The sequence below is a fragment of the Lissotriton vulgaris genome, chromosome 5, assembly GCF_964263255.1.
Source record: "Lissotriton vulgaris chromosome 5, aLisVul1.2, whole genome shotgun sequence".
In the NCBI taxonomy this organism is placed as follows: domain Eukaryota; kingdom Metazoa; phylum Chordata; class Amphibia; order Caudata; family Salamandridae; genus Lissotriton; species Lissotriton vulgaris.
The window spans coordinates 1932464038-1932478446 of NC_141693.1; the positions used below are offsets into that span (position 1 = coordinate 1932464038).

At 48.5% G+C, this 14409-nt stretch overlaps 1 protein-coding gene across 1 annotated transcript in view; it reads right to left on the bottom strand.

Annotated features, from left to right (window-relative positions):
* Window positions 1-6681: 6681 nt before the first annotated feature.
* SKIC2 (SKI2 subunit of superkiller complex) overlaps window positions 6682-14409 on the bottom strand; it is a 213455-nt gene continuing 205727 nt past the window's right edge. The window contains exon 29 of the mRNA XM_086924568.1: window positions 6682-7799. Coding sequence (XP_086780694.1) covers window positions 7599-7799 — 201 coding nt within the window. The 3' untranslated portion in view covers window positions 6682-7598. The remainder of the gene's footprint in view (window positions 7800-14409) is intronic.

Sequence of the window (14409 nt, forward strand, 5' to 3'; positions counted from 1 at the left end):
CAGTGCCCGTCCCACCACGGGGGCCGTCACTGTCCTGAGAGGGATGGCTTCCGGGTACCTTGTGGCATGGTCCACCAAGACCAGGATGAACCTGTTGCCCAGGGCTGTCTTGGGGTCCAGGGGCCCAACAATGTCAATACCCACCCGGTCAAAGGGGGTGCTGACCACTGGAAAAGGTTGGAGGGGAGCCTTCTGCTTCCTTCCGCTTTTCCCACTTGCCTGGCAAGTGCGACAAGTCTTGCAATGGATGTCTACATCCCTACGCATCTGAGGCCAATAAAAATGGGTGACAAGCCTGTCATAGGTCTTGTCCTGCCCCAGATGTCCAGCTAACGGTACGTCATGAGCCAAACCCAGTAGGAAGGCTCTGAAGCGCTGGGGTACCACCAGCACACGGGCTGACCCAGGCTCAGCAGCCTTAGGCTCGCTATACAGGAGGTCGTTCTCCCAGTACACAAAATGTGACCCTGACTGATCACCTGAGGATTGGGCTGAGGCCTGCTGCCTCATGCCCACAAGAGAAGGGCACACCTTCTGTTCCGCACAGAATTCCTCCCTGGAGGGACCACCATCCTGCTGCCAGTGGGTCAGCTCGGGCAGATCTCCCAGTTCGGCAATTTGTTCCCCGGTGGGCTCCAGGGCATCCCCCTCAGGGTCTACCTCCTTCTGGACCACGGGAACGACGGGGGCCGGTTTCCCGCGCCTCCTGCCTCTTCTCTTCACAGCTGGGTCCTGGGCCGTACTTTCAGGCTCCGGGACCCCATCAACACCCTTACTCGCTGTCATGGATCGAGTGGTTGCACACACCCACTCTGGCACACCCAACATTTTCAAGTGCGCCGCTCTCTCCACCTTAGCCCAAGGGGAGTCTTCCAAATCATTGCCCAGGAGACAGTCGACAGGCATGGCGGGCCTCACAGCAACTTGAAGAGTACCTGAAACTCCCCCCCATTCAAAGGAAACCTGAGCCACCTCACACTCTTTCTGGGAGTTATCGGCAGCTATCACGGGGTAGAATGCGTGGGGAACCACCTGCTCTCTGGACACCAAGTGACACTTGACAGCTGTCACACTCGCTCCGGTGTCTCTGAGGGCTTCCACTCTATGGCCATTAATGGTCACCCACTGCCTATATTTACTAGTGTTACTAGGCAGAGGGGGTGGAGGGACCATTTGCATGTCTCCTAGCGAGACCAGGGACATTTCTGCGGGACCCCTCCCACCATGGACAACCATCTCCTCCCCTCCCAAGGCTACACTTGCCAACTGACGAGGGGGTGCACGCGGCGGTGCATTTAAATCCTTCTTGGGACACTGGGGGTCATAAAACCGGTGTCCCACCTGCCCACAACCGTAGCAGGTTAGGGGGCCCCTATGAACAGGTTTACCCGTCGGGGCCCCTGACTTCTTCTCAGGGGGAGGCTGGGAACCCTTCCCTTGGTTCCCTTGGGGATTACTTTGGGGCCCTTTCTGAGACTCCTTCTGTTTACCCTTGTCCCCCCCACTCTTCTGCTGGGGACCCTGCCCACCTTTGGCTGAGTCTCCCACTGGACCCTTGTGGACCCTGGTACTGACCCAGCGGTCCGCCTCCTCAGCAAGTTTTCTAGGGTTAGATATCTTGCTATCAATCAGGTGCTGGCGCAGCTCTGGAAAACAGTTATTAGACAAGTGCTCCCACGCAAACAAATCATAGAGAGCTTCATAACTTTCCACTTTGCTGCCCTTTACCCAACCATCCATGGCTCTGCAAAAATAAGACACATATTCAACCCACGTCGTACCAGGCAATTTCTTACATTCTCTAAAAGCTTGTCTGTACTGCTCGGGGGTTAAACCATATCGCAACATTAAAGCATCTTTCATATGAGCATACGACATCCTAACCGCAACAGGCATGTCTAACAGGGTATCTCTTCCCTCATTCACAAAGCGACCCCACAACCCCGCTCCCCAATTCTTCTCAGGGACCTGGTGGGCCAACAATGCTAACTCATATGCTTTAAACCATTGACCAATATCTTCATTCTTATTGTAATCTTTGATCACATCTTTCGGGAAGTAAAACTTACTTTCTGCAGGCTCGGATGGAATGCTGCCACCAGAGGGATTCAACTCTAACTTTTTAGCCTGGATATCCAGTTCCCTCAACCTGGCTTCACGCTCCAAAGCTAACTTCTCTCGCTCAAACTCCAACTTTTTGATCTCTAAATCAGCTTCCCTCCTACCTCTTGCATTTTCTAACTCCAACTGCCCATTTATCTTTAGCCTTGCCATCTCCATGTTGTAAGCTCGTTCTTTCGCCCTTTCTTCTCTTTCTTCAGGGGAAAGACCTTTGGAGGAAACACTGCTTCCGGGAGAGGGTACAGGTCCATTCACTGGCACCTCCTCATCCCCTTCCTCTGTGGGTACCACCACCACATCAGAGGGATTTCTGGACTCCCACCAGGCCTGCAATGCTTTATAAAAATCATCTTTTCTCGAGAGGCCGGTGGTAGGAACTTCAAACTGGTTGCAAAAGTGTTTCAGCTCATCTTTCTTGTATCTTTTTAGCTTACTCCTCTCGAACTCCTCCACAACAACGATAGCAGGGGCAGTGACTCCGTTGTCACTCATGGTTAAACTGGCAGTGTTCAGAAAATCAAGTTTCAGGAAAGCGGAGAACAAAAATAGGATCCTTCCGAATCAGATTGTGACTGCGTTATGGTCTGCTTTCACTACGTAGCGCACACTAATCACTGTACATGGGTCAAAAATGCAAGGTCCAAATCCTCACCGCTGCATCCAATGTTAGAACCGGCTGTCTCTAGTTGGCAGAGGTATACACTTCTGACAAATAGGGACACTCCTTTTCTAGTCAGGGCAAGGGGATCACACCCTTCGATAACCCCTGCTCACCCCCTTGGTAGCTTGGCGGAGCAGAACAGGCTTATCTCAGAGGCTGTGTGTTAAGCAATTATGACCACATACAGTAATAAAGTGAATACACTACAAATGGACACGACACAGTAGTATTATAAAAATAAGTATTTTTTATATAAGACTTAGCACAAGACCAAATAACGGCAAAACTGTACACAATCGGAATAAATACGTTCGGGAAGGAAAAAGGATAGGTCAAAGGTAGTTTCTTCTTTAGCACAAAAGTCTTTTAGTATCAAACAAATCTTCTTCTTGGAAACAAAGTTCTTAGCAACAGGGTAACTCACACGGGAGCTACACAACGCTGGGGCAAAGATAATCCACAGGTTCGGCGTCGACCGCGAGGAGCGCTGCGTCGGGCCTGGAGCCACTCGGACCCCCAACAACACAGTACCTTAGGAAAATGAAGCACCCGGTGATCCGCGGCGTCGAACAATCTGGCGTCGCGTCTCCGGTGTCGATCAGGCCTCAGCAGGCGTTGTCGATGATGCAGTTGCACAGAGTGAGCAGCGCTCACGGCGTCGAAGGGCACACGGTGGATGCGATCAGCAGCGGGGCAGACACGAGGTCCTCTGGAGTTAGAGCCGTACTCCTACTCACTGGCGTCGCTGCTGGCGTCGGTTGGGCCCAGCGTCCGATCGTCGTGGTTGCTGGTTCTTTCGGAGATGCTGGATTCACACTTCCAGCAGATAGCACTTTGTAGCAGGTGAAGTCCTTTAGCCCTGTGACTTCGGCAGGAGACTGGCACTCTTCCAGTCCTTGGAGATTTTCTTAGCAAGCGTGAGAGTACACACACAGTTCCTCTCTCCTGGTTCCTTGGCAAAAATAAAGAAGCACTGCAGGATTCCCCCAACAACAGCACACTGGCAGAAGGGGTAGGCAGTCCTTTAGATCAACAGGCTTCTTGTCCTTGGTTACAGGGTTCCTTGTCAGAAGTGATCTGATTTCCTAGTTCAGGGGTCCTTCTCTTATACCCCTTTTCGTCTTTGATCCCTTTGTCTATGCCGGGGATTTCCCAACACCCTCGGTCGATGGTGGGTGGAGCTAGGCAGTAACACCTGGCCTATTCATTGAGCCGGGCCGGGTCCTCAGACGCCCCGCAGGAGGTGGAGCCAGCATCGTCCATGGCAGGTACAGAGCCATCCGTCGCTCGGCAGGAGGTGGAGCCAGCATTGTATCAGGCAAGGCAGGCTATCAACAACTACTCTCCCCCTACTCTCGACGTAATGTCCCACTCATCCCACACTGACTCATCCAGACCTCTCGGAGCCACCCAGCTCCTGTCACATACACGCAGACCAGCAGAGACCAGATATGGTTAGACAAGAAAATAGACACTTTCTAAAAGTGCTATTTTCGAACCCAGAGTCCAAAAACCATCCACACCAACGGATGCGTAATTAAACCCCGAGTTCAGGGATACCGAACTCGACATTGCACCATGCTCCCCGAGCCAGCTAGGATTATAACGTTAATAATCCCGGCGGCCCATTCTATCCAACGGAGAGCAGGCTACCTCGCAATAGTGAAGCCCTAGATGGCGGTACTTCACTATCAGGACATGCCAACTTGGTCAGGCTTGTCCTACCTTACACTTACAATGCACCCTGCCCACGGGCCTACCATAGGGGTGACTAACATGAAGCTAAGGGAAGGTTGGAGGGGCTGGCAGGTAGGTATACCTGCGCAGCCGACGTGACAGTGCAAGACTGCACGTGGGTCTCGCAATGACCGACCCGTAGACATTCGTTTACAAGGCCGCTCCTGTGGGTGGCACAACACGTGCTGCAAGCCCACGAGCGGTATTTGCATTTACAAGCCCCGGCACTCCTGGTGCACTAGACTAGGGACTGACAGTAAACCAAATAAGCCAAACATGGATACAATAGATACATCATTTTAACAGAGGGAGCACTTGCGCTATGGCACTGATCAGCAGTGACACGGCGCCCAAAGCATATACGAGCAAAACATCGTAACACAGTAGAGGCAAACAGAAAAAATGGAGGAGAGACTCAAGCCAATGAGGTCAGGTCTAACACAGACTTAATTCTGGCCATCAACTGCTGGAGGCTCAAGGTGTCAATCTCTGGAAACCGTGTGATAGCACAGTCAGTTTGGTTCCGAGGGCCTATAGGTGTAGCCGTCCCATTAGGCGTCCCACTTTTTATGTCCTGGATGATAGTTCTTACTTTCTCCAGGAAATATTCCTGAAAGGAATTGCAGTTTATGGGGGACTGAACACTGTCTGGTTTTTTGGTCAACTCCGACAGGATCTTGAAAGTCTCCTTCTGCACGTTGGCTGCCTTACTTAACCGGGATTCGTAATACTCGGCTTTAGCGAGGATGATCTGTTTTTTGTATGCGTTCAAGGAGGTTCGGTAGAGGTTCCTGGCTGAGTCCTGTTTAGTTTTCCTCGAGCCTCTTTCTAGGGCTCTGAGTTTCTTTTTGTGGTCCCTCAGTGCTGGCGTGAACCATGGGGCGTCCTTACCCGGACCTTTTAGCACCTTCATTTTTATTGGTGCTATCTGGTCAATAGCTAGTGTCAGGCAATGCGTTAGATCCGCGTATTGCTGATCTAGACTATGATCTAAGTTCGGGGGGCAGTCTCTGGGTAGGAATACCTTGGTCAGGGTCCTCAAATCGACCTCTGCCCATTTACGAATTTTCCTAGCCTCCAGTGTTGGTTTAGTTATTTGGCCCTTGATACATATCTCACAGGATATTAGATAGTGGTCAGACCAAATACATGGGGCTACTTCTTTCAGTGTTAGGGAGGGGTCTGGAGTCCATACCAGGTCAAGGGTGTGACCTTTGGTGTGCGTGGGGACCTTCACGATTTGTTTAAAGTTTAACGCTGACATCAAGGTGTCCAAGTGGCGCATAGGAGCGTCCCAGTGGGGTTTATCCCAATGCAGGTTGAAGTCTCCTGTGACTAAGATTTTCGAGTAGCGAGTGCAGAGGTCTGATATAATGGGGGCAAATAAGTCCTGGAATATTGGGGTTGCGTTGGGAGGGCGGTAAACCGCTAGCACCACCCAACATGAGCTGTTTACTGTAACTTTCACCCCAAGCAAATCAGCCAGGTCGACTGTCTCTGATAGTAGAATTTCCACTGACAGCATCTTTTTAAAAATCACAGCTACCCCTCCTCCCCGTGTGTTTCCTGGGCGATTTTGCCATAAGGCATCATAGCCGCTAGGGAGAGCGGCCAGGATGTCTGGCATTGAGCTCTCGCTCATCCAGGTCTCTGTTAAGGTCAATATATCTGTGTCGTTATTTTGCAACAGGTTATAGACCTCGACATGGTGGCAATGGAGTGATCTGGTGTTTAGGCTTGCTATTTTCAGGGTGGAGTATGCATCTAGAGATATAGTATTCAATGGTTTATAGATCGAATATGTTTTTAGTTTCTTCAGGATGTCATTATCAAGGCAAGCCTCACCCTTATCCAGGCAGAGCATGTGGCTCTGTGAAGTCTTGTCAGGTGGCAGTACTTCGTCTTGACAGAGAACAATGACGCGACCTGCCAGCCTACATGAGTTTCTGGATTCAGTCTGGTGCCTGGGAGATTTACAAGCAAACTTTGAGTTTGAGATGTGTCCTAGGAGATAATAAGTGACAGTGAGAAAAAAGGAACGAGAGAGGTCAGTCATGAAGAGGAGACATAGACCGAAGGTAAAGAGACACCTAGTAGAACACACCAGCCAAAATACATTAAACCACTTAATTACTTGGATGCCAAATAACAAACCAACAAACTAGCCAAGTGATTCTTTTTAATGAGTTGTTATCGATCAACAATGTTTCTGCACATCCGCAGTTATGATAGAAATAATCTAGTCAGTGCTAACAGAGGAAGTGAACTGCTTCAGGACAGAAGAGGGCCGGCATTTCTTTCCTTCATGTCACTAGTGGAGCATGAGCAAATGCCTTCCTTCTTTTAAGATATGGCCCTTAAGGTGCAAAATTAAAGCTTAAAATAGTTTCTCTTGACCAACATGAAGCAATGTCACAAGTGCTGTACAGAAAAGGCCATTTACTTTCAGCCACCTACCTTTGCAATTAGCCACAAAGCTTGGCAGAAAGGATGGGGTAGAACACAAATTGGCACCAGGCGGCTAGGGTTTCCTTGCGCCGCTTGCTACACTGGGAGTGCACTATCAAACAGTTTACAAATAGATGGTGATAAGGCATTTCTGGTCTGCATAACTATAGTCCGCCCTAAATTTGACCTTCTCATGGGGCCATCCTTTCAATAGAAGGAACTCATGGCCACAAAAACCCTAAACAGGACTACATAGCCCCATGCCCATGGGGATATAATATCCAACTACAGGCAATGCAGTGTCATGTAAATTGAGCAGAACTGACTGTGTTCTTCTGGGGAAAGGATGTTGTTGCTTTCAGTAACCTCAGAAGAAAAGGGTTTCCACCCTAACATTTTAGATTCCATTAAGTGCTACTAAAAAGGGGGTTAAAAAACAATACAGCTTTGACAGATATTTCAAGAAGGGGTGCACTGGAGAGCCAATACCATTTCATTTTGCTTCTTTTCATGTTGTTTTAGGTTCTTAGCTTCCGCCTCCCAAGTAAAGTGGCTGCATGTCTGTCCAGTCTCTGAGCCAGCCCTGGATGTGAGGGTCCATAAAAGGTACTGCCAAATCAACAACTGTCCTTTACTGGGTGTAGAGACTAGCAGCAAAGACAATGTCCCGCTTGATCATGTTTGAGGCCTCCTCCATCTTGGCATAGAGGACGGGGTCACCAATGATGCGGGCAGCGTTGCGCACATCGCGGCACGTCTCATCCAGGCGCTGGATGCAACGCACCACAATGCCCTCCTGCACGTCGGTTAGTTTGGCAATTTCAGCAAATGGCTGTGGGAAAAAGAGGAAGAGTATGTCAGAAGTCAAGAAGATCATTGACTGAAGTACTAAACTTGTATCGAGTTCAACATTTTCATTTTCACATTTTGCTGCATATATGCAATACATAGGCAGCAATACTTCCTACAAGGCTTGAGAGCTGAAGCTTGCAGCATGCATTTATTTTGGACCCACTGGTTCATACACAACTTAATATCCAACAAAAGACTGACACAGCTCAGCTTTTTGCTAAACTTTTTATGCGAGAGACTGAGGCAGCACTGTGTCATACACAACTTTTTATTAAATGAAAGATCGAGACAACATAACTTTTAAACACAACTTTTACTACAATGAAAGACCGAGACACCATTGCTTCACGTACAACTGTGTTATCAATGGGAAACTAGCACTTATGGGTTATCCATAAAATGTATCATCAGTGGAAGACAGTGAACAATGTGTGATACACAACTTCTTTCTTCAAGGGAATGTCAGCAATGCGCTATAGAGAACCATATAAGGAAAGTCTGGGGCTAATCTGCTTCATAGGCACCTTTCACAAAGTGTAACAGAGGCACATGTAGCCCTTGTAGGTGCAGGGCAATTACACAGCTGAGGAAACAATCCTTGCTCTATAGTTAGTGAGCTTTCGAAGCAAAATTTTATTTATTTTGGAAATAATACTTCTGATGGATATGTAGGCTTCCCACAGGTTAATCTCACTATCGCATTATGAATACCTCAGACTAGTCCGGAAAAGGCTACTCTGAAGACCCACCAGTTGGTACAACACAGCCCCAATTCCAACACAGTATTTAGACACGAGGGCACTGAAGTATATTGAGCATGAAGAGGGGCACTCACTTCAGTTCCTTTTACTTTGTGTGCACTCCATTGATGCGTGCGGAGGGTTACAGAGAGAGCAACAATGGCAACAAACACCACGCAGAATGTTCTTGGATAGTTTGAGATCTTGTTATTTACAGCACTAATTCATCAAGGGAAGAGGGAGCGCTGTAAGAAATCCGTGGGCAGTTGATGTATCTCCAGTGCTGAGGCATATGTGGGAAGATTATGTACCCAGCAGAAGGAAAATGCTACTTACCCTGTAAGAATCTGTGGCTTGTAGTGCTGTAGATTCACATGCTCTCCATACTCCTGCCATCTAGTGTTGGGCTCAGACGTGTACGACTTGTTATTCTTTGAAGAAGTTTTTCAAGTCACAAGATATAGTAACTCCTTCCTTAGAGAGTAGTGTGCATGGACTTAAACAGCTTAGTTAAACTGTTTTCCTGCAGGGCAGGTGAGGATACCGATAGAGCATGAGAATGTGTAAAGACACCCATGCTACAGAGAAAGAAAGTTAGAGAGAAAAAATACATCTGCAAGAACCGAACGCGTCTGGAGAGGAGGGTGGCACATGCAAATCTACAGCACTACATGCCATGAACCAATACTTACAGGATAAGTAACATATCCCATTTTTGGCATGTGTAGCTGTTGATACACCTGCTCTGCATAGGATATATATAAGTTCTTCTGTAAGGCAGTGGCCAGACAGAGAATGTTGCTGAAGACTGGAAAAGTGTACATAGTACAGCTTGGGCCTGCTGTGGTGCTAGGACAGCCACACAGCAGTGTTTGGTCTACATGTGTGATGTGGACCAGGTGGATGCTTTACAGATATCAGTTATTGTGATGTTACCTAGAAAACCCATTGAGGCTGCTTTTGTATGTGTAGAATGTGTCCTTGGCAGAGTAGAGTGCTGTCTTTTGAATTTGAGTTGCGTTTTATGTAATGGTTTTGTCTGATCAATGTACTACATGAGGATCCTATTTACATCTGTTGTGTGAAGTGCTCTCTCTGCTACTGATTCTGGGTTTGGGAAGAACACATGGAGTTCCACTGTCTGGATGAGGTGGAAAGCAGAGTTCACCTTAGGTAGAAACTTGTGGTTAGTTCTAAGGACTACCTTGTCAATGTGAACCTTAAAGAAGGGCTTTCCTAACCTGAGCACTTGGATCTCACTAACACTTTGAGGGAAGTTCTCATGACTAGAAATGCCACATTCCCGGACCAAAAGTGTAGAGGGCAAGAATGATGGGGCGCAAAATGGAGTCCCATGAGGACTACATTGAGGTTCCTGGATTGACTAGGAGGGTACCCTGGGAGGGATAACCCTCTCGAGTACTTCCATGCAATTTAAAACAGAGAGGAGTGCTCCCTGTTCTGTAAGTATGTTGCCATGGCAACTAAATGTAAACGAATGGATGTGTAAGCCAGACCTGAGCATTGCAAGTGAAACAGGTACTAAACAATGTCCTGCACGCTTGGCGTTAGTGCGCCAATGTGTTTGGGCAGGCAGTAGGGGATAAACCTCATCCCATTTGCGGCACAGCAGATTCGAATAGTGGGGCGGAGAGCCTGAGAATGACCATACACTCAGGGGGGGAAATTAAGGTAACTAAATTCAAGGACTTCAGGAACCAGATCTCTGGGTTACGCTACCTGCAGTTGGTATGCCTTAGAGTACCCTGTTGTTGCTGGAGAAGGTTCGGCCTGTTGACGAGCTTCTTGAGAGGAACTACAGATAACTGGAGAATTTTGTAAACCAAGATTGCCTGGTCTGTATGAGGGCCACAAGGATCAGTGTGAGTGAGGTTTGCCGAAGCTTCTGAATCACGGACGGAAGGAGTAGGCGAGGCGGAAAAGTGTAGGCAAACATCCGTGACCAGTTCTCCCAAACAACATTGCTCGTGAACTGTGTGTGTGGAAACCTGAGGGTGAAGTTTGGGCATTTAGCGTTTCTTGGCGGTTGCCAACAGATCTATGTTGGGAAACTTCCAACGCCGAAAATAGGGGAGCAGGACTTCGAAAGGAGTTCCCACTTGTAGATGTGATGCTGCATCCTTCTGAGCAGGTCTGCAAAGTCGTTCTCTGCTCTCGGAAGATACTCTACTAGCAGGTGAAATTTGGGGTGGATTTCTTAGTGCCAAATATCCTGCACTAATGCCAACAGTTTGGGAGGATTGCGTGCTCTCGTTTCTGTAGGTAGTACATGCCAGTCAAGTTGCCTGTTTTGAACTAGACCGTTTTGCGGTGAACATGGCAGAAAAAAACCTTGAGAACCAGTTGAACTGCCAACTACTCAAGACAGTTTATGTGAAAAGTCTGTTGGAGAACAGTCCAAAAACAATTATATCCTGTAGATATGACCTCAAGCCCATGAAAGAGGTGTTCGTGGTGAGGGTCACTTTGGGAACTGGGTCTAGGTAAGGACTGCACTGCAACAGTTTCACCACTGCAGAGAACAGTAGGTGCTGGCCTTTATCACACTAGAACGTCTTAAAGACCCCCCACTTGTGATCACTGCTCCACTCTACGTCTGCCCTTGGTATTGTTTCCCCTATACGCACACCTGGAATATCCTTGGGAGGTTTGGGGCTGCTGCTGCCCCTGATAGGAGGAGGAAGCCTCCAGGGAGGTAACCTTCATGCTGCCACAAAATTGTGAGCAGCCAAAAGAGGAACGGAGGCTGGGGACTGGATAGCCCCAATTGCTTTGGCTGTATCTATGTCCTTCTTTCTTTTCTCCAGCATCTGATCAACTTGTTCTCCATCAAACGGCATGTTGACCAGATGCTCCTGGATATGCAGCCAGGTTTGCCTGAGAATTAGAATGTTGGAACTTATGCCCCAGGCAGTGGCGTCGGCCGCATCAAGGGCACACCTGATAGAAGTCATTCAGACATGACCTCCAATGCCTGCTCCCTGTTTTGATCAGGGAGATGGTGTATGAGCTCCTCCATTTCATCCTATTGGCCGTGGTCATACCTTGCCAACAACCCTACAGAATTGGGGATATGCCAATGAGTCACAGATTACGATGCAACTCTTCTCCATACTATGTTAATCTTTTTGCTTTCCTTGCCAGGAGGTGGCGTATCCTCAGTGCCTATCCCCAAAGCCCTGCGCGTTGGCCCGTTTGCGGGTGGCATGCACCACGAAGCTTGGTGGGAGCTGGCCCCTAATGTAGGGTAGGTCAGAGGGAGAGGCTTAGGTTTTTTTGTCAACCCTTAGGCGACAACTCTTGCCTTTACTGGATCCTTGAATACCTCCTGAATAGCTGAAGCACTCCCATAAGCATAGGTAAGAATTGGGTGGCACGCTGGGTGTGGGTGAGTGTGTCCACCAAGAAGTCCTCCTCTTCTGGTATGATGAGTAGGCCCACCCTGAAAGGTGGCTGTACTGTAGATAACCTTGTGATATGATATAATTTGGTGGTGGAGCCGGAGGATATGGTAATGGAGCAGGAGGGTGATGAAGAAGAGTAGGAAGAGCAGGCGTTGTTCTCCATCAAACGGCATGTGGACTAGTGCCCCTATTGATGTTTGTTTCACCTTTGGAGGCAGTGGGGGTCCCACACGAGTTGTTCTTCCAATGTGAGCTCCCTCTTTTGAGGAAGAATCTCCTGCACCTGTGGTAGGGGCTTTGCGATGATTCTGCTTCTGAAAGCACTATACGATCAGTGGCTCCTGGTCTTCAGAGTCTGCCATGGAAGGGCAGCTAGACTCGAAGTCTTTTTTGGCATCAAGGCCGCTTCCGCGTTGATGGTTGGTTGGGCCCCGAGGCATCCTTAGGAGCTGACATCAAGCCCCTAGAGGGCGCAGAAGGCTCTGTTGGTATCGAGGTAGGCCAGGTCTTGTGCGGCTGGCTTGGTGGCGGAGGTAAAGTCGGCTCTGAAGCCATAGATTGGTGCAGGCGATGGCTGGGAGGCAGTGGCAGCCCGGAAGGCTGTGTCCACAGAGTGTGGGCTCAATGCCCAGTTCCCGGTGGGGCAGTGAGCACTGGTACTCACAGCAGTCCTCTTCTGACGCTGGGCCTACGTCAGCTGGGGGTTTTGGACCATGGAGTCCAATGGGGATTCGGGTCCCGGGCTTAAGGCCGCGGCCTGCTCGACGTCAAACTCTTCACCTGCCTCCTCTGCTTTGACATCTACACCAAAGATGTTGGGGATATCATTGTCTCAATATAGCTTCAGGGCATGGCGAGATAGGCAATGCGGCAATTCGGAATTGTCTTTTTCGACCAAAACGCAAGTCAAGAGGAGCAGGAGGCCTCGTTATGCTCCGGGGACAGGGAGAGTACTGGGAATAGCACTGCGCACAGTAACGAAAATGTGTCTTTTCCATTATGGTTCCTAGCATCCCAGTGCACGAAACTCGATGAAAGAGGACCGTGAGGAGGTAAGGAGGAGGGGAGGAATTAGCGTGCTGGCCATTAACAAAAATCACATTCGGCCCAAACGGCTCAAGAAAACAATCTAACTATGGAGTTAGATGCCCTTCTGCAATACGAGCTAAGGGAGGAGTCACTACCTTGAGACAGGAAAGACATCTGAGAAAAACAAGCTGTACACATCCAAGCCTAACACTAGATGGCAGAAGTATATAGAGCATGTGTTTCTACACCTACACATACATAAGAAAGAAAAGTGGAAGAGTAACAGACTGTTCCACATAAAATACAGATAAACCCTTCGAATTAAGGATGGGCCGCTGCGAATGACCAACTTAGCCAGATAGAAACCCGTTGCGAATGACCAACTTAGCCAGATAGAAACCCCCTGCGAATGACCAACTTAGCCAGATAGAAACCCCCTGGGAATGACCAACTCAGCCAGATAGAAACTACCTGCGAATGACCAACTTAGCCAGATAGAAACCTGTGATATGTGGTGGAAATAAAAGGGCCTAAAGTTCTCCGACCACACATGAATTTACCGCCACCAAAAAACTTCTTCAGAGTACGAAGTCAACCCTTGCAACTGCAAAAGCTCAAATTAGAATGTCAACAAGAAAGTCAATGAAAACTTAAAACCCCACTGAGGGACAATGAACAGAGTGGGAGGAAAAAAGAAAGCTGAGCTTTTAGAAAATGTCCCACCAGTAAGTATTTGATTAGGGGACTATAATCGGGAAGACTATTGAAGGCATCCAGTGCTGCTAGCCCTTCACTGTAGTTCCAGCTACCTACTGCTGCGCAAGGGACAGCAACAAATTACATTTTGGACAGGTGAGATTAAAATGGGTTAATGCCATCCAGCTCACACCATTGACCAATCTGTTTCAGAGATTGAAAATATTGATATGGGAAAAGGCTTCTTGGCTGGTAAGATGAAGTCTGCGACCTTACCCAGAAGGCAGAAGGAGTCTAACTGGAGCAGCTTTATCTGCCGCATATGAGTACTGGGGTAAGGAGTTGGGCCATCTTTCTGTGAGGCAGGTCGGCCCTCCATGAGGATGAAAGTAGTTGCAGGGCGCCAACTGATCAGTTTACCATGTCCTCCGCCCACAATAAAGGTCAGGATTAGCTGTGCTTCGGCCTCCTGCACTTTCTGTTGAACTTTTGACAGAGTGGAATTGTTGGAAGTAATTACAGCTGGCCCTGATATCAGATGAGCCTTTCGGAAGGAAGTGTTCAGAACAAAACTGAGGGCACTTTCTTTTCTAGGATGTGGTCAAGTAATCCACAAATGGAAATCTCAATCCGGAGAAGATCGCTTCAGTCACCTCATGGAGCAGCACTGATTTGTGGTCTTACAGCAAAACACAACTGA